This window comes from Oncorhynchus masou, chromosome 9, assembly GCF_036934945.1.
Source record: "Oncorhynchus masou masou isolate Uvic2021 chromosome 9, UVic_Omas_1.1, whole genome shotgun sequence".
NCBI classification, from domain to species: Eukaryota; Metazoa; Chordata; class Actinopteri; order Salmoniformes; family Salmonidae; genus Oncorhynchus; species Oncorhynchus masou.
In genome coordinates, this window is record NC_088220.1 from 17,054,137 (window position 1) to 17,073,620 (window position 19,484).

Sequence of the window (19,484 nt, forward strand, 5' to 3'; positions counted from 1 at the left end):
CTACTTCCAGCAGCATCTGGTCTCCCATCCAGGGACTATTTAGCTTCCTATTTAGCTTCAGAAGGAAGGCAGCAGTAGGATGCATAGGGTGGTATATGCATATTTCCAGTCCCTGTAACTCCGCGCACCATTGTTCCGTCGTTGTTTCAGACAACAATGGCCGTGTTTCAGAGCATCAAAACGATTGCAGGCTACTGCCGACTGACTGATCTACAAATCACCCGTCAATGACTACTAACTATTGTAGATCGGTGAGTCAGTCAGAATTTACCCATGATACATTGCGGGGTTGATCCTCTCGAACACGGCCATTGTAACCATTGTGTAACCATTTCTATTTGGGGCGATCTTCTGATTTGTTGTGGCTTTGATAGATAACTAGGAAAACAAAAATCCCATTTTATAATCTCACCCTCCGTTGGAGTTTTACTGCTCTACAAACAGACGGGTCAACATGGACGTCGGATTTCGCCACCCTGTTCTTCTTTGCCTAATCCTAGCGGTTTTGGGCTCGGTTCTGGCCGATTTGGATGGCCCTTTGATGGGGGCACCAGGGTCTGCCGTCCGTTTGTCGGAAAATGACCCAGGTCTAAAGAAGGCACTGAAGTTTGCAGAAGAGCGCTATAACATGGGGTCCAATGCGATGCACGTTCGCAGAGTTAGCAAGATCCTCTCTGCCAGTAAACAGGTAGACTACAGTCTTGTGAAAATGAATATTTGTTTATTGTAATCTCATAACTTGTGCTATGTAAATAATTACATGTTATTAGCCTACAATTAAGTTTATGTCCATTGTGATTGTAGGCCATAATATGTGGCGAATAGGCATTCACAGATTTCAGTTCGTTAGATAATACCGCCGCCTACGTCAGAGCGCACCAACCTGTGCTAGTGCATCTGAACTGCATGACATGTAACTCAGCTTAATTTGTTCTACTGCAGCCCAACCAAGCACTCTTAATATTTAACAATGCTTTCAGTGAAGTTTTCCACATGGTTAGCTAAGCCTATTCATACTGCCTAATGACCAGTGGCGACCCGTCATTCATGGCAGGTGGGGCCGAGCCCCACATTTTTTTGTGGCTTTGTTGGCATGCATTCCACCCACCCACCAATATTTACATGCTAAAATCACCACTGCTACTGACTATAGCCTGTAAGGCCTCTCTATATCCACATGACATTTTATGTCCACAGGAATAATGCCAGTGTCCTATGACTCCTATCCACTGGCAATTTTAGCATGTAAATCTTGGCATGGCAAAAATAAATAAATGTGGGATGCATGCCAGCAAAGCCACAACACTAAACAATACATTCATTGTACTATAATGGTGACAAACAGTGCCCACAAACAGGCTCTCAGCTCAGTCTTGTCTGGCAGCGAAACAATTCATTCAGCCTCTTTTACTGACTTAAAAAAAACATGGTTGACTTGCTTAAACAAATGTGCTTTCTACAGATAATTGAGATGTACAAACTATGGCATAAGGGGATAACAAGCAGATAAGAGGCAATTCGTAATTTCAATTAAGTCATTAATGAGCGAGCTAGTACGGACGTAGTCAATATAAATATTTGATCAGCACTTTTGAAATGTACAGCAACAGAATTCAGAACATGGGCCGTTCTTAGTGTTCTCCCTGTACACCAAGTCAGAACCGTAGGATAAATAAAGGGGGCATATAAGCAGACAATAAAAGGTCTTACAATATTCGATGATTACATTTCTCTAAAACAGGTTATAGGCTACATGTGCACCACCAAGTCAGAACAGTACATGGAATTAAGAGGAAAAAATAGACCAAATTATTAGGGTGAGGCACATGGGCTACTAGCAGCTTAATACACAACATACACTTAGTATTACTTTCTTAGCTACAGTATACATATCTCTCTGGCATATTACATAATTTATGCAGCAGCATACAAGACATTTTTGGACTCCCCTAGTGGCGTGTTGGTCCTTTTGTGGGCAAATTTAGTCTGGCATTCTCTGCATTCTCTGGGGGGGTTGATTCATGATGATGTCAGTGATCTTCAGGTCCTAGCTCTAGAAAGAGGCCAGAGTTCCCGATTTTACAATTCAGAGTTGGATGAAAGTTCAAAACGTATTTTCCCAGTCGTACTCGTTTTTCCCAATTCCCAGTTGTCTTGAACTCACTAAAGTCAGATTTTGCAGTTCCGAGTTAAGTTGTTTTGAGCTCGGCATGGTTCATTGACAGCATGGCCAATGTCGAATGTTTATCATTTTAAACTAAGAAAAGACACCCTTAATCTTAGACTTGGGACAACACAGCTACTCCACTGAACAGCAGGCTAATGATTGCTTTGCAATGCTTGCAGTTAGCCAGTGATTCCTTCCAAACCACTCATTGTTGATTTCAAACTTGTTGTGTAATATTTATGGCCGATGAGCACCGATACGTTTTATCTATAATTTCTCTTTATTATTTATCTTCATATGACAAGGATTAAAAAGGATTTGCCAGTAGATTGTCGACTTGATCCATGATGATGACTGCTAGCTAAGATTTTGAAAGCATGATGTTGACATGATCAGTCCAATCAAAGCTACTGTAGCTATAACGTGATTTTATTTTATCTGTGACCAATGACCTTGAGCCTTCTTGGATGGGCACTTCTAATGTATGACAGCATCCAAGGTGCTTGAATTTCCGACCTCTACCCTTAGACTTGGCGGTGACGTAGAGTCCCCATGAGTGACTGAACACTGAGCCAATCACGGCGCAACGTTCCGTATTTTCTGCTGGCTTGCGCCACCGCCACAGAAAGCACAGAGCTAGGCTGAAACACCTGTATTTTGGAGCTCCATTACTCAAGAAAACAAAAAAGATTCCATATTTGTATGCGGCTTTATTAACTCAATTATATATTTTTTTACATTGTTTGCAAAATGATATGTGACACGTATTAATGCCAAAAAGCATTTTTATTTTATTTATTTTTTAAACGTGGGGCTCAACTAATCAAACTACATTTTGCAGTAGTCTGGTGGTAGTTAAGGTAGTGCTTTCAAGTAGTTAACTACTTTTTTGCAATGTAGCTAACTACTTGAACTACACACTACTCTTTTTGCAAAAATAAAATATGGGTGAAGTAGGCAAGAATTTTCTTGCTTTTTCAGCATCCGATCTGCCAAATGATCACTTGAAACAGTTTGTGTTTAATAGGCTGTTACACATTCTGTTAACATGTGATCTGTTCTTGCAATTTGCAGATTTACATATGATAATTTATCACAAAGTCCTTTTCCAGGGTAATTTTAGTTCAGTAAACTATGTTTCTTTAGGGTACCTTTTTAGTTTAGCTTAACGTCTTTCAGTGTGAAGTAATTGGTAGCGTGATAAACTATCTTTTCAGAGTAACTTCCCCAACACTGGTTTCAACAAAAATATTGTCTCAGCCAGACAAGCTAACTAAGATACCTGTAATTTCCAGCATAATCAGCCCGTTTAGCTAGGCCTATAAATGCCATAATTACTGGATTAGGTCTTGAAAGTGACGTCAGAGCTAAATGGTATGCTAGATGGCAAAACAAAAACCGCAGAGTTGATGTTTCTTTTTTCAAAGAGGCCACCTTCACTGTGTATTTCCTGCCTTGTAGCAGGTGAAGGGTATCCGATACAGCATCACGGTGGAACTAAGTAACACCCAGTGTAAGAAGGCTGCCAGACTGAGGATCTGTGACTTCTACCCAGAGGAACACAACCTGAAGGTGAGGCCAGTATGTGTGTCTGTTTGTTTTTCTGTTTCAGGATGATAACGGTGTGGGTTGTTGGAGAGAGAGACAGTTCCAGGGAAAGTACAGCTAAACTAATATCAGAGGCCTCCTCATCAACTCAAATAAAACCCCAATGTTTTGCAATAGTGAACATTGGCAATACCTAAACCACTCATTCAAAATAAACTGGCAACACTGAAGAGTGCCCAGTATCAAGGCCATTGTGTGTGTATCAGGGTCTATTGTAGGTTATTATAAACGTCTGTTCAGCTCTCCCTTCCACTAGTCATGTGACCAAGATAAATAACTTCTCATGACTTGGAATTGACACAGTGTTACTGCAGCTATGTGCACAAGCAGACCACTACCGTTCCCTCTTTGTTCCGCCTGCTGTATTTGTTTTCATGACTTAGCAGAAACTTAATCAGAAATGTCTCCAAGGTCAAGGGAACGAAGTGTTTGTGTTGTTCACTCCTGTGCTTCACTTCTGTATAGGTTCAGAAAGGGACTGTTGTTGACAGAGGAAATTAGTTATTATTAACATTACACTACATATCCTTTGTATGTGGCCTATGTGCTGTACCATTCCCCTGTTTTTAAACATCTCATTTCATTTGACGTGAATAATTTACACAGGCATTTCCCTAAAGTGCACATAACAATACATTAGGTTTTAATATACGGTCTATAAAGAAGTCATGAACACAGTAGCCCAATAAAATAAACACAGGTTATCTCACTAACCATGTTCTCTCCGCTGATGTGTTCTCTGTCAGACAGAGGTATGTGTGTTTGAGGTCTGGGACATTCCCTGGGAGAGCAAGTCCACCCTTCTCAAACAGAAGTGCCAGCCAGCAGGTTAGTGTCATTGGTTCAACTGTGGAACTAAAGTTACCTTTGTGCATTTATTTGTTTCGGGATTGTTTGTATAAATACTCATAGCTACATCCTAATTGTTTTTCATGATCATTGGTTTCCAGTTGATCCCAAACCAGTTGAGACCAACAAAGTTGAATTTCTGCCCCTCTCCACCAAACTAGTTGAGGTAATAGAAAACATAGCGTTTATGGTATGTGTGTTTTTGAGTTTCTCTTTTATTCTGTATGCGTATATATTTAATTTACTTGTGAATAATCAACTTGTCTTTTGTGACAGGAGTCAGTGGATTCTGTGGAGCTTCTGGGTCAGTTCAAAGACTTCATGGTCAGATACAATAGGACTTACAGCAGCCAAGAGGGTGAGGGATAAATGTCAATCCATCATTTTACACAATAACATCCATCCACCTCCACAGATGAGACGGTAAAACATCTAAACATAACATTTTTGTCTGACCTTTGCTGCTACAGAGGCTGACCGGCGGCTGCGTGTCTTCCATGAGAACTTGAAGACTGCCGAGAAGCTCCAGTCTCTGGACCAGGGCACAGCCGAGTACGGGGTCACCAAGTTCAGTGACCTCACAGGTGTGTGTGCACGCGCATGTGTGAGAATGCAGATTAACAAGCCTGAAGCAATACCAGAACAACCACTGAGTGTGCTGGAGAGCTCACCGTCTGCCCTCTGGTGCAACAGCACTTCCTGTGTGTAATTCTGTGACAGTTTAAAACATGTTCCCTTGCAAAGAGAGCTAATCTGTTGAGTAATTTCTCTTCTACGTAGTTGAGTTAGAGCCCTGCATAGGAATGGATTTGAATCCCGAGCCCTACCCATGCCTGTGAGGCTCAGGCCCCACCCTACCAATGGCCCGATTACTTCTGACAAATTTAAGCCCCGGCTCAAAACCCCAAATCAGAAATAACCTCCTCCGTTAGCTGCTCCTCTCTGTCTGTCACTCACTCCCTGCATGCAGCTTGTTCTGAATGCACTCTGAGTGTCTCCTGACTTGTATTTGACGAGGTTGAAACACCTCTGACACCATGTTTGATCTTAGTCGGATATGACTACTGCAGCAGAGCATGAGCAAATGGCTCAGCTTCAAAATGTTAGTGATCAATTTAATGACGCCCGAGTCCTGACCGTACCCTAGTTATTGATGAAAAAACAGACCCTACCTGGCCCTAACCCAATGTATAATGTCGGGGCCCATCGGGCTCTGGTCGGGTAGCAGAGCTCTAAGCTAGTTCCACAAAGCTACAGTACAACTCCTCAGCTGTACACTGTGAATAATACTTATCTCTTCTTCCTCTCCTCCCTCTACCCTCTTTTTCTCTCCCTCCAGAGGAGGAGTTTAGGACTCTGTACCTGAACCCCCTACTGAGCCAGCAGAACCTTCAGCAGTCCATGAAGCCTGCAGTAATGCCCCGCGGCCCCGCCCCGCCCAACTGGGACTGGAGAGAGCATGGAGCGGTCAGCCCCGTCAAGAACCAGGTAGGACCGGGTTTAGAGATGGTCTTACAGACTGGAGATGACTACAGGTACGACTGTAAATGTTTACAGTGGGGCAAAAAAGTATTTAGTCAGCCACCAATTGTGCAAGTTCACCCACTTAAAAAGATGAGGCATGTAATTTTCATCATAGGTACACTTCAACTATGGACAGACAAAATGAGAAAAAAAAATCCAGAAAATCACATTGTAGGATTTTTAATGAATTTATTTGCAAATTATGGTGGAAAATAAGTATTTGGTCAATAACAAAAGTTGATCTCAATACTTTGTTATATACCCTTTGTTGGCAATGACAGAGGTCAAACGTTTTCTGTAAGTCTTCACAAGGTTTTCACACACTGTTGCTGGTATTTTGGCCCATTCCTCCATGCAGATCTCCTCTGGAGCAGTGATGTTTTGGGGCAGTTGCTGGGCAACACAGACTTTCAACTCCCTCCAAAGATTTTCTATGGGGTTGAGATCTGGAGACTGGCTAGGCCACTCCAGGACCTTGAAATGCTTCTTACGAAGCCACTCCTTCGTTGCCCGGGCGGTGTGTTTGGGATCATTGTCCTGCTGAAAGACCCAGCCACGTTTCATCTTCAATGTCCTTGCTGTTGGAAGGAGGTTTTCACTCAAAATCTCACAATACATGGCCCCATTCATTCTTTCCTTTACACGGATCAGTCGTCCTGGTCCCTTTGCAGAAAAACAGCCCCAAAGCATGATGTTTCCACCCCCATGCTTCACAGTAGGTATGGTGTTCTTTGGATGTAACTCAGCATTCTTTGTCCTCCAAACACGACGAGTTGAGTTTTTACCAAAAAGTTCTATTTTGGTTTCATCTGACCATATGACATTCTCCCAATCTTCTTCTGGATCATCCAAATGCTCTCTAGCAAACTTCAGACGGGTCTGGACATGTACTGGCTTAAGCAGGGGGACACGTTTGGAACTGCAGGATATGAGTCCCTGGCGGCGTAGTGTGTTACTGATGGTAGGCTTTGTTACTTTGGTCCCAGCTCTCTGCAGGTTATTCACTAGGTCCCCCCGTGTGGTTCTGGGATTTTTGCTCACCGTTCTTGTGATCATTTTGACCCCACGGGGTGAGATCTTGCGTGGAGCCCCAGATCGAGGGAGATTATCAGTGGTCTTGTATGTCTTCCATTTTCTAATAATTGCTCCCACAGTTGATTTCTTCAAACCAAACTGTTTACCTATTGCAGATTCAGTCTTCCCAGCCTGCTGCAGGTCTACAATTTTGTTTCTGGTGTCCTTTGACAGCTCTTTGGTCTTGGCCATAGTGAAGTTTGGAGTGTGACTGTTTGAGGTTGTGGACAGGTGTCTTTTATACTGATAACAAGTTCAAACAGGTGCCATTAATACAAGTAACGAGTGGAGGACAGAGAAGCCTCTTAAAGAAGAAGTTACAGGTCTGTGATAATTCAGAAATCTTGCTTGTTGTAGGTGACCAAATACTTATTTTCCACCATAATTTGCAAATAAATTAATGTTTAAAAAAATTCTAATTTTGTCTGTCATAGTTGAAGTGTACCTATGATGAAAATTACAGGCCTCTCATCTTTTTAAATGGGAGAACTTGCACAATTGGTGGCTGACTAAGTACTTTTTTGCCCCACTGTATGTATGATTTGTATTTCTGATCGGGCAAATAACTTAAGGCTTTATATAGCATTCATAAAGTATTCATGATTCTGCTTTGATGTTCACTAAACAGTTATAGGTACGCAAAAGTCATACTTTCATTCATACTGTAGATATGACACAATTCATGGAAAATGTGGAGGTAGGTAAGGCCTGTGTGTATGACTGATTGTGTGGTTTGGATTGCAGGGCATGTGTGGTTCTTGCTGGGCATTCTCGGTGACAGGCAACATTGAGGGCCAGTGGTTTGTGAAAACTGGCAAACTAGTGTCTCTCTCTGAGCAAGGTAAGCACAAGCATTTGTAGGTATCATACACTTACCTGTACAACAGTACTGTTTCCCCTTTCTCCATAAGAGCCTTGAATTGATTGGTTCAATGTCCTGTCACCCACAGAGCTGGTGGACTGTGATACTGTGGACCAGGCCTGTGGGGGTGGGCTTCCATCAAATGCATATGAAGCTATCGAGAAGCTGGGTGGTCTGGAGACAGAGACTGACTACAGCTACACCGGCAAGAAGCAGAGCTGTGACTTCACCACAGACAAAGTCACTGCCTACATCAACAGCTCCGTGGAGCTGTCCAAGGACGAGAGCGGTGAGTGGGAGGACAACAACACTTTGAAAAAGGTAGCGTGAGAGAGAGCCGAGTGGGTAGGGTACACAGAGAGAAAGACACAGATGATAGGTGGAAGGTTTGGATGAAGACTGAACACTGTGGTACAGATGATAAGTTGAAGGTTTGGATGAAGATTGAACAATGTGGTACAGATGATAGGTTGAAGGTTTGGATGAAGACTGAACAATGTGGTACAGATGATAGGTTGAAGGTTTGGATGAAGACTGAACAATGTGGTACAGATGATAGGTTGAACAATGTGGTACAGATGATAGGTTGAACAATGTGGTACAGATGATAGGTTGAAGGTTTGGATGAAGACTGAACAATGTGGTACAGACGATAGATTGAACAATGTGGTACAGACGATAGGTTGAACAATGTGGTACAGACGATAGGTTGAACAATGTGGTACAGACGATAGGTTGAACAATGTGGTACAGATGATAGGTTGAACAATGTGGTATAGATGATAGGTTGAAGGTTTGGATGAAGATTGAACAATGTGGTACAGATGATAGGTTGAACAATGTGGTACAGATGATAGGTTGAAGGTTTGGATGAAGACTGAACAATGTGGTACAGATGATAGGTTGAAGGTTTGGATGAAGACTGAACAATGTGGTACAGACGATAGGTTGAAGGTTTAGATGAAGATTGAACAATGTGGTACAGATGATAGGTTGAACAATGTGGTACAGATGATAGGTTGAAGGTTTGGATGAAGACTGAACAATGTGGTACAGATGATAGGTTGAACAATGTGGTACAGATGGAGGAGGGTTGCCTTCATGTGTTAATCTTGGTTTCCTTCCCTTTTTATGTTTAGAAATCGCTGCTTGGCTGGCTGAGAACGGACCAGTATCTGTGGCCCTGAACGCATTCGCAATGCAGGTAACAGGCCTCACTGCTGTATGCTCCTTATTGATACTTAAATTAGCATCACTAAAACACAACTGAACAATGAAGTGACTAGTATCTATCTATCTAATCCCACCTGCTTTTCTCTCCTTGTTTCTCCTCAGTTCTACAGGAAGGGCGTGTCCCACCCTCTGAAGATCTTCTGCAACCCCTGGATGATTGACCATGCAGTGCTGCTCGTGGGCTACGGAGAACGTGAGACTGACTACTTATTTACCGTACATTAGCCTAGCGTAATAACAACACTGATGAGTCAGAATGTGTGAGTCATGTGTGTCTGCTTGTTTCTGTGTACAGGTCAAGGCAAGCCTTTCTGGGCCATCAAGAACAGCTGGGGAGAGGACTATGGAGAACAGGTAAGAGGAAGCTGTCACAGTGAATCTCTATGACAAGGAGTTATGTGGGGATTTGCAAACAGTGTATTTGTTTACAATGCATGCATAAAACCTACTCTTAGAAAAAGGTTCTATCAAGAACCAAAAAGGGTTCTTCGGCTGTCCCCATAGGAGAACCCATTGGTTCTAGGTAAACCCCCTTTTGTTTCCAGGTAGAATCCTTTTGGTTCCAAATAGAACCATTTTGGGTTCCATTTCAAATCAAATGTTATTTGTCACATGCGCCGAAAACAACAGGCAGTGAAATGCCTACTGTAATTGTTGGACTATTAAGTGCACCTGAATATAAACCGCACACACTGAATTATTTAAAAATATGTATTTTGTACATAAATAAGCCGCACATGTCTATAAGTCGCAGGTGCCTACCGGTACATTGAAACAAATTAACTTTACACAGCCTTTAAATGATACACGGCTTTTAACAAAAATAAATAGGCTTTAAAGAAACATGGATTGTAACAAAAATAAATAGGCTTTAACGAAACACGGCTTGTAACAAAAATTAAACAGTTGCCTACCAAGAAAGTCATTGGTCACTATCTTCCTCCTCCTGTGCACTGAAACCACTGAAGTCATCTCCTTCGGTGTCGGAGTTGAATAGCCTCAGAATTGCTTCATCTGATGTTGGATCGCTGCCCTCTTCAACACGCAGCAGTCCAGCCTTTCGAAACCCGTTGATGATAGTGGATTTTTTGACAATGCTCCACGCTGTCAGCAGCTCTATTTCCTTTTCCAACAGCCAGATCGATCGCCTTCAACTTGAAAGCTGCATCATATTCATTTCTCCGTGTCCTTGCCATGATGAGTGTGACAAAATGACTACCGTAATCAGAATGATGGGACGTTTGAGCGCACTCGATTTACGTCACATTATGTGACGGTGCTCAGTTTTTTGGCGGCATGAATCTTGTGAAAGCGGGAAAAATCCATAAATTAGCCGCGTCATTGTATAAACTGCGAGGTTCAAAGCGTGGGAATAAAGTAGCGGCTTATAGTCCGGAAATTACGGTACTCACAAGCCCTTAACCAACATTGCAGTTAAGAAAAATAAGTGTAACAAATAATTAAAGAGCAGCAGTAAAATAACAATACAGGTGGTACCGGTACAGAGTCAATGTGCTGGGGCACCGGTGAGTTGAGGTAATATGTACATGTAGGTAGAGTTAAAGTGACTATGCAAAGATAATAAACAGAGAGTAGCAGCAGCGTAAAAGGGGGGGGCAATACAAATAGTCTGGGTAGCCATTTGAAAAGCTGTTTAGGAGTCTTATGGCTTGGGGGTAGAAGATGTCTTTTGGACCTAGACTTGGCGCTCAGGTACCGCTTGCCGTGCGGTAGCAAAGAGAACAATCTATGACTAGGGTGGCTGAAGTCTTTTTGACAATTTGTAGGGCTTCTGACACCGCCTGGTATAGAGGTCCTGGATGGCAGCATGGCTCAAGTGATGTACTGGACCATATACACTACCCTCTGTAGTGCCTTGCGGTCGGAGACTGAGCAGTTTCCATACCAGGGATTGATGCAACAAGTCAGGATGCTTCGATGGTGCAGCTGTAGAACTTTTTGAGGATCTCAGGACCCATACCAAATCTTTTCAGTATCCTGAGGAGGAATAGGCTTTGTCGTGGTGCCCTCTTTACAACACTCTTGGTGTGTTTGGACTAGAGGTTTACCGATTATGATTTTAATGCCGATACCGATTATTGGAGGACCAAAAAGCCGGTACCGATTAATCTGCCGATTTTAGATTTTAAAAAAACAATTTAAAACAAATATTTGTAATAATGACAATTACAACAATGCTGAAAAAAACCCCACTTATTTTAACTTAATATAATACATCAATAAAATCAATTTAGCCTCAAGTTGATAATGAAACGTGTCCAATTTGGTTTAAATAATGCAAAAACAATGTTGGAGAAGAAAGTAAAAGTGCAATATGTGCTAACGTTTCAGTTCCTTGCTCAGAACATGAGAACATATGAAAGCTGGTGGTTCCTTTTAACATGAGTCTTCAATATTCCCAGGTAAGAAGTTTTAGGTTGTAGTTATTATAGGACTCTTTCCCTCTATACCATTTGTATTTCATTAACCTTTGACTATTGGATGTTCTTATAGGCACTTTAATATTGCCAGTGTAACAGTATAGCTTCCGTCCCTCTCCTCGCTCCTCCCTGGGCTAGAACCAGCAACACAACAACCACAGCCACCACATCGAAGCAGCGTTACCCATGCAGAGCAAGGGAAACAACCAACCCAAGGCTCAGAGCGAGTGAAGTTTGAAACGCTATTAGCGCGCGCTAACGAGCCAGCCTCATCTCGGGAGTTGATAGGTTTGAAGTCATAAACAGCGCAATGCTTGACGCACAACGAAGAGCTGCTGACAAAACGCACTAAAGTGTTGTTTGAATGAATGTTTACGCGCCTGCTTCTGCCTACCTCCGCTCAGTCAGATACTTAGATACTTGTATGCTTGTATGCTCAGTCAGATTATATGCAAAACAGGACACGCTAGATAATATCTAGTAATATCATCAACCATGTGTAGTTAACTAGTGATTATGATTGATTGATTTTTTATAAGATAAGTTTAATGCTAGCTAGCAACTTACCTTGGCTTACTGCATTTGCGTAACAGGCAGTCTCCTTGTGGAGTGCAACGAGAGAGAAGCAGGTCGTTATTGCGTTGGACTAGTTAACTGTTTGTCACAGGTTGCAAAATTGGATCCCCCGAGCTGACAAGGTGAACATCTGTCTTTCTGCCCCTGAACGAGGCAGTTAACCCAACGTTCCTATGCCGTCATTGAAAATAAGAATGTGTTCTTAACTGACTTGCCTAGTTAAATAAAGGATAAATAAAGGTGTAAAAAAAAATTGCCGCCCAAAAATACCGATTTACGATTGTTATGAAAACTTGAAATCAGCCCTAAATAATCGTCCATTCCGATTAATCGGTCGACCTCTAGTTTGGACCATGTTAGTTTGCTGATGTGTACACCAAGGAATTTGAAGCTCTCAACCTGCTTCACTACAGCCCTGTCAATGAAAATGGGGGCATGCTCGGTCCTCCTCTTTCTGTAGTCCACAATCATCTCCTTTGTCTTGATCACATTGAGGGAGAGGTTGTTGTCCTGGAACCACACGGCCAGGTCTCTGATCTCCTCCCTATAGGCTCTCTCATCATTGGCGGTGATCAGGCCTACCATTGTTGTCTTTGGCAAACTTAATGATGGTGTTGGAGTCATGCTTGGCCATGCAGTCCTGAGTGAAAAGGGAGTACAGGAGGGGACTACAGGAGGTGGCCCGTCAGGAAGTCCAGGATCCAGTTGCAGAGGGGGGTGTTTAGTCCCAGGTTCCTTAGCTTAGTGATGAGCTTTGAGGGCACTATGGTGTTAAACGCTGAGCTGTAGTCAATGAATAGCATAACATAGGTGCTCCTTTTGTCCAGGTGGGAAAGGGCAATTTGAGTTTTTTTTCTCTTGCTCACAGCTTAAACTGAAGAAATGCAAAATTTACATTACTAATAACTGCAAAAAAACTATTTTAAAATGCATAACGCATAATACATGACATGATGGAAATTTTAAATATTAAAATGGTTTTAAAAATATACTTTTTGGGAGAACCATTTATTATACAGTCTGATAGCAGTGGGTAGAGTGGTGGTTCGTACAGGCAGTAATACAGGACAGTTCTTGGCTGTTTCTCAGGAGCCTGGTGGTGCAGTTACCTATTTTTGGATGGAGCAGGTCATTCAGTGGATGGTCGAGTGTGCATGTCCTTCACCAGATGTACTGCAGCCTGCTCTGCAATATCGCAATAGAGATTGCATCATCTGTTGATCTGTTGGGGCGGTATGCAAATTGGAGTGGGTCTAGGGTTTCTGGGATAATGGTATTGATGTGAGCCATGACCAGCCTTTCAAAGCTACAGACATGACGTCTATGGGTTGGTAGTCATTTAGGCAGGTTACCTTAGTGTTCTTGGGCACAGTGACTATGGTGGTCTGCTTGAAACATGTTGGTATTAAAGACTCCGTCAGGGATAGGTTGAAAATGTCAGTGAAGACACTTGCCAGTTGGTCAGCGTATGCTCTGAGTACACGTCCTGGTAATCCGTCTGGCCCTGCGACCTTGTGAATGTTGACCCGTTTAAAGATCTTACTTACATCGGCTACGGAGAGCGTGATCACACAGTTGTCCGGAACAACTGATGCTCTCATGCATGTTTCAGTGTTACTTGCCTCAAAGTGAGCATAGAAGTAATTTAGCTTGTCTGGTAGGCTTGTTTCACTGGGCAGCTCGTGGCTGTGCTTCTCTTTGTAGTCTGTAGTAGTTTGCAAGCCCTGCCACATCCGACGAGCGTCGGCGCCAGTGTAGTACGACTCAATCTTAGTCCTGTATTGGGACTTTGCCTGTTTGATGGTTCGTCGGAGGGTATAGCTGAATTTCTTATAAGCTTCCATGTTAGAGTCCCGCTCCTTGAAAGCAGCTCAGTGGGGATGTTGCCTCTAATCCTTGGCTCCTGGCTGGGGTATGTACGTACAGTCACTGTGGGGACGACGTCATAGATGCACTTAATGATGAAACCAGTGACTGATGTGGTGTCCTCCTGAATGCCATCGGAAGAATCCTGGAACCTATTCCAGTCGGTGCTAGCAAAACAGTCCTGTAGTTTAGCATCTGCTTCATCTGTCCACTTTATTTATTTATTTACTGAGTTATTGGTGCTTCCTGCTTTAGTTTTTGCTTGTAAGCAGGAATCGGGAGGATGGAATTATGGTCTGATTTGCCAAATGGAGGGTGAGGGAGAGCTTTGTGTGTGTGTGTATGTGTGTGTGTGGAGTAAAGGTGGTCTAGAGTTTTAGAAATTGCTTGTAGAAATTGCTTGTAGAAATGAGGTAAAACAGATTTAAGTTTCCCTGCATTAAAGTCCCCGGCCACTAGGTGCGCCGCCTCTGGATGAGCGTTTTCCTGTTTGTTTATTGCCATATACAGCTCATTGAGTGCGGTCTTAGTGCCAGCATCGGTTTGTGGTGGTAAATAGACAGATACGAAGAATATAGATGAAAACTCTCTTGGTAAATGATGTAGTCTATAGCTTATCATGACATACTCTGCCTCAGGTGAGCAGAACCTTGAGACTTCCTTAGATTTCGTGCACCAGTTGTTGTTCACAAATATACATAGACCGCCACCCCTTGTCTTACCAGAGGCTGCTGTTCTATCCTGCCGAAGAAGCGTTAAACCTGCCAGCGGTATGTTATTATTGGCCAAGACCAAAGAGCTCTCCAAGGATGTCAGGGACAAGATTTTAGACCTACACAAGGCTGGAATGGGCTACAAGACCATCGCCAAGCAGCTTGGTGAGAAGGTGACAACAGTTGGTGCGATTATTCGCAAATGGAAGAAACACAAAAGAACTGTCAATCTCCCTCGGCCTGGGTCTCCATGTAAGATCTCAGCTCGTGGAGTTGCAATGATCATGAGAATGGTGAGGAATCAGCCCAGAACTACACAGGAGGATCTTGTCAATGATCTAAAGGCAGCTGGGACCATAGTCACCAAGAAAACAATTGGTAACACACTACGCCGTGAAAGGACTGAAATCCTGCAGCGCACGCAAGGTCCCCCTGCTCAAGAAAGCACATATACATGCCCGTCTGAAGTTTGCCAATGAACATCTGAATGATTCAGAGGACAACTGGGTGAGTGTTGTGATCAGATGAGACCAAAATGGAGCTATTTGGCATCAACCCAACTCGCCGTGTTTGGAGGAGGAGGAATGCTGCCTATGACCCCAAGAACACCATCCCTACCGTCAAACATGGAGGTGGAAATATTATGTTTTGAGGGTGTTTTTCTGCTAAGGGGACAGGACAACTTCACCGCATCAAAGGGACGAAGGACGGGGCCATGTACCGTCAAATCTTGGGTGATAACCTCCTTCCCTCAGCCAGGGCATTGAAAATGGGTCATGGATGGGTATTCCAGCATGACAATGACCCAAAACACACAGCCAAGGCAACAAAGGAGTGGCTCAAGAAGAAGCACATTAAGGTCCTGGAGTGGCCTAGCCAGTCTCCAGACCTTAATCCCATAGAAAATCTGTGGAGGGAGCTGAAGGTTCAAGTTGCCAAACGTCAGCCTCGAAACCTTAATGACTTGGAGAAGATCTGCAAAGAGGAGTGGGACAAAATCCCTCCTGAGATGTGGGCAAACCTGGTGACCAACTGCAAGAAACGTCTGACCTCGGTGATTGCCAACAAGGGTTTTTCCACCAAGTACTAAGTCATGTTTTGCAGAGGAGTCAAATACTTATTTTCCTCATTAAAATGCAAATCAATTTATACAATTTTTGACATGCGTTTTTGTAGATTTTTTTGTTGTTATTCTGTCTCTCACTGTTCAAATAAACCTACCATTAAAATTATAGACGGATCATTTCTTTGTCAGTGGGCATACGTACAACTCAGCAGGGGATCAAATACTTTTTTCCCTCACTGTACATGCTTGTAGCGCATCTATTTTGTTATCCAATGATTTTATGTTGGCTAATAAGACTGATGTTAGGGGCAAAATACGCACTCGTCGTCGGTTCCTTACAAGGCGCCCAGACCTACGTCCCTGATATCTCCGTCTCCTTTTCATGCCAATGACAGGGATTAGGGCCTTGTCTGAAGTAAATCCTTTGCGTCTGACTCGTACCTCTTGATACTCCCCATCCCGGATCCGGGATCGTGAATAAAGCCTCAGGCTCATTAGCATAACGCAACGTTAACGATTTCTGAAAATCTCAAATAAAATGAAAATAATGTGCCTGCTCTCAAGCTTAGCCTTTTCTTAACAACACTGTCATCTCAGATTTTCAAAATATTTTCCACCAAGGCACCTGCAAGTTCCCGCAACATTTTCACAAAAAACAGATAACCAAATAAATAAAATAATTTACCTTTGAAGAGCTTCGGATGTTTTCAATGAGGAGACTCAGTTACATAGCAAATGTTCAGTTTTTCCTGAAAGAATCTTTGTGTAGGAGAAATCGCTCCGTTTTGTACATCACATTTGGCTACCGAAACGAACCGAAAATTCAGTCACCAAAACGTCAAACTTTTTCCGAATTAACTCCGTAATATCGACCGAAACATGGCAAATGTTGTTTAGAATCAATCCTCAAGGTGTTTTTTCACATATCTCTTTGTTGATATGCAGTTCGTGGAAGCCTGCTTTCCCCTCAGAATCGCATGGAAAAATACCAGCAGCTGAAAATGACGCACCAATTTCGACGGAGGACACCGGGCGGACACCTGGAAAATGTAGTCTCTTATGGTCAATCTTCCAATGATATGCCTACAAATACGTCACAATGCTGCAGACACCTTGGGGAAACAACAGAAAGGGCAGGCTCATTCCTCTCGCATTCACAGCCATATAAGGAGACAATGGAAAACGGAGCCTCCTGCTGATTTCCTGGTTGCCGTTTCATCTTGGTTTTGCCTGTAGCTCCCGTTCTAGGGCACCCACAGAGAATATCTTTGCAGTTCTGGAAAATTCAGAGTGTTTTCTTTCCAAAGCTGTCAATTATATGCATAGTCGAGCATCTTTTTGTGACAAAATATCTTGTTTAAAACGGGAACGTTTTTCATCCAAAAATGAAATTGCGCCCCCAGAGTTTCAAGAGGTTAAAGCAAAAATCTTCTTGTACGGGGTGAGTCATCACTGTCCTGATAATATCCAGAAGCTCTTTTCGGTCATAGGAGACGGTGGCAGAAACATTATGTACAAAATAAGTTACAAATAACGCGAAAAAACAGACAATAGCACAATTGGTTAGGGGACTATAAAACGGCAGCCATCTCTTCCGGCGCCATTACCTGCTCCTTTCCACTGAGGGTTCTACGTGGAACCCCAAATAATTTAACTTGGATCTAAAATTGCTTCTATGGGGACAGCCGCCAAACCCTTTTACCTGCTCCTTTCCACAGAGGGTTCTACGTGGAACCCCAAATAATTTAACTTGGATCTAAAATTGCTTCTATGGGGACAGCCACCGAACCCTTCTGGAACCCTTTTTTCTGAGTGAAGTCAAGCCTGAACTCTTGGATCATATGGTGCAAATAGAAGTTTTGACGTGTATTTATATGTTCATGTCTTGTTGCCTGTTCCTTCCTTCTAGGGTTACTACTACCTGTACAGGGGATCCAGGCTCTGTGGGATCAACAAGATGTGCTCGTCTGCCATTGTGAATTAGGCGAGAACACACACACACACATTTATTTCAACATATATATATACACACACATACACACACACACACTCACATGACCAGAATAATAGTTGATGCCAATCTTTTCCTGGCACAAAAAACAAACCCAACACCCTCCTCCAAACATGTACACACACACACACACCTACAAACTGACCAAACTGCAATGCTACTCACCCTGCACCCATAATTGTGTAGTCAGAACACTGCACAGTGCACTGGAAGACCTGTTGACACCTTGAAATAGAAGAGGCAGTATTCATTCATACCTCACCTCATTCTTCTTTACCAAAACAAACCAGCTCCGATTAAGTTATAGTTTCAAGGTAGTACTGATCTTTTGTTGTGATTTTTACTATAGGTTTTTACATTTTTAGCTAGACTGAACAAAAATATAAACAAAACATGCAACAATTAACGATTTTACTGAGTTACAGTTTATGTAAGGAAATCATTCTATTGAAATAAATAAATTAGGCCCTAATCTATGGATTTCACATGACTGGGCATGGGCACACCCACTTGGGAATAGGTGGTCCTATGACCAAGTGGGAGGGCATAGGCACACCCACTTGGGAGCCAGGCGCACCCACTGGGTAGTAGTCAGCATGCCAATTGCACACTTGCTCAACACTTTAGACATCTGCAGCATTGTGTTGTGTGACAAAACAACACATTTTTTTGTGGGTGTTTATTGTCCCCAGCACAAGGTGCACCTGTGTAATGGTCATTCTGTTTAATCAGCTTCTTGATATGCCACACCTGTCAGGTGGCTGGATTATCATGGCAGAGAGAAATGCTCACTAACAGGCATGTAAACAAATGTGTGCACTCAATTAGAGAAATAAGCTTTTTGTACGTATGGAACATATCTGGGATCTTGTATTTCAGCTCATGAAAGATGGGACCAACACTACATGTTGCTTTTATTTTTGTTCAGTATAGTAGTCTTTTAGAATATTTTATTTAATTGTTGTGTTTTAGGCAGAGGTCAATTCTGGCATCTATCTCTTTACAATAACAGAGTCTAAATGAGTTCAGTAATGCTTTTTGGTGTCCGTTATGTTCCCCTGAATGTGACCACTCTGCTGATGCTGTAGAATTAATGCTTGTGCATTTTTGCTAGTTTCCCCTCTGTTGTAACTTGTTCAGTGCAATACCATGTAATGTCAATCTCTCCCTTGTTTACCATTTACAACTTCACTGTACAAGTATTTAGAATGAGTGGGTTCGCATGGTTTCTGAGATTTTCAAAGGATCATACATTGGCTGATGTGTAGCATATTAACTGTGTTACATATTGCTGTGCTGTGTAACTAGACAAACTAAGGTTGAATAAAACATATTTTAGCCTTTATCTTTTGTGAGCTGTCATTTCTGACGTCAATATCTATGTTGTCTGGCTCATTGGAGAAACACATACTATCTATTCACAGCAGCATTCGGTTCTTGAATGCTTCCCAGACAAGGAAAATAATACAACTACAGACAGAAGGGTTAGTTATA

General features: G+C 42.6%; 1 protein-coding gene across 4 annotated transcripts; it reads left to right on the forward strand.

Moving 5' to 3' along the window:
* Positions 1 to 278: 278 nt before the first annotated feature.
* On the forward strand, positions 279 to 19,335 carry ctsf (cathepsin F). 4 transcript variants are annotated; one of them, XM_064973317.1, is made up of 13 exons: positions 279 to 688; positions 3,629 to 3,739; positions 4,522 to 4,603; positions 4,726 to 4,814; positions 4,901 to 4,982; positions 5,095 to 5,208; positions 5,964 to 6,112; positions 7,967 to 8,063; positions 8,173 to 8,373; positions 9,224 to 9,288; positions 9,420 to 9,510; positions 9,613 to 9,671; positions 17,889 to 19,335. In XM_064973317.1, the coding sequence occupies exons 1-13, from the start codon at positions 455 to 457 to the stop codon at positions 17,961 to 17,963; spliced, it is 1,449 nt and encodes a 482-aa protein (XP_064829389.1). In that variant the 5' UTR covers positions 279 to 454; the 3' UTR covers positions 17,964 to 19,335. The 4 variants fall into 4 exon arrangements, with proteins under 4 accessions (XP_064829389.1, XP_064829390.1, XP_064829392.1 ...); XM_064973318.1 differs by having other exon boundaries at positions 4,904 to 4,982; XM_064973320.1 differs by having other exon boundaries at positions 4,726 to 4,790; positions 4,904 to 4,982.
* Positions 19,336 to 19,484: the final 149 nt, after the last annotated feature.

Bases quoted from the DNA above. Each gene is read 5' to 3' on its own strand.
- ctsf (XM_064973317.1), top strand. From the start codon at position 455: ATGGACGTCGGATTTCGCCACCCTGTTCTTCTTTGCCTAATCCTAGCG. The intron at 3,740-4,521 runs GTGAGGCCAGTA...GTTCTCTGTCAG, and splicing joins CAGAGGAACACAACCTGAAG to ACAGAGGTATGTGTGTTTGA. The intron at 4,604-4,725 runs GTTAGTGTCATT...ATTGGTTTCCAG, and splicing joins ACAGAAGTGCCAGCCAGCAG to TTGATCCCAAACCAGTTGAG.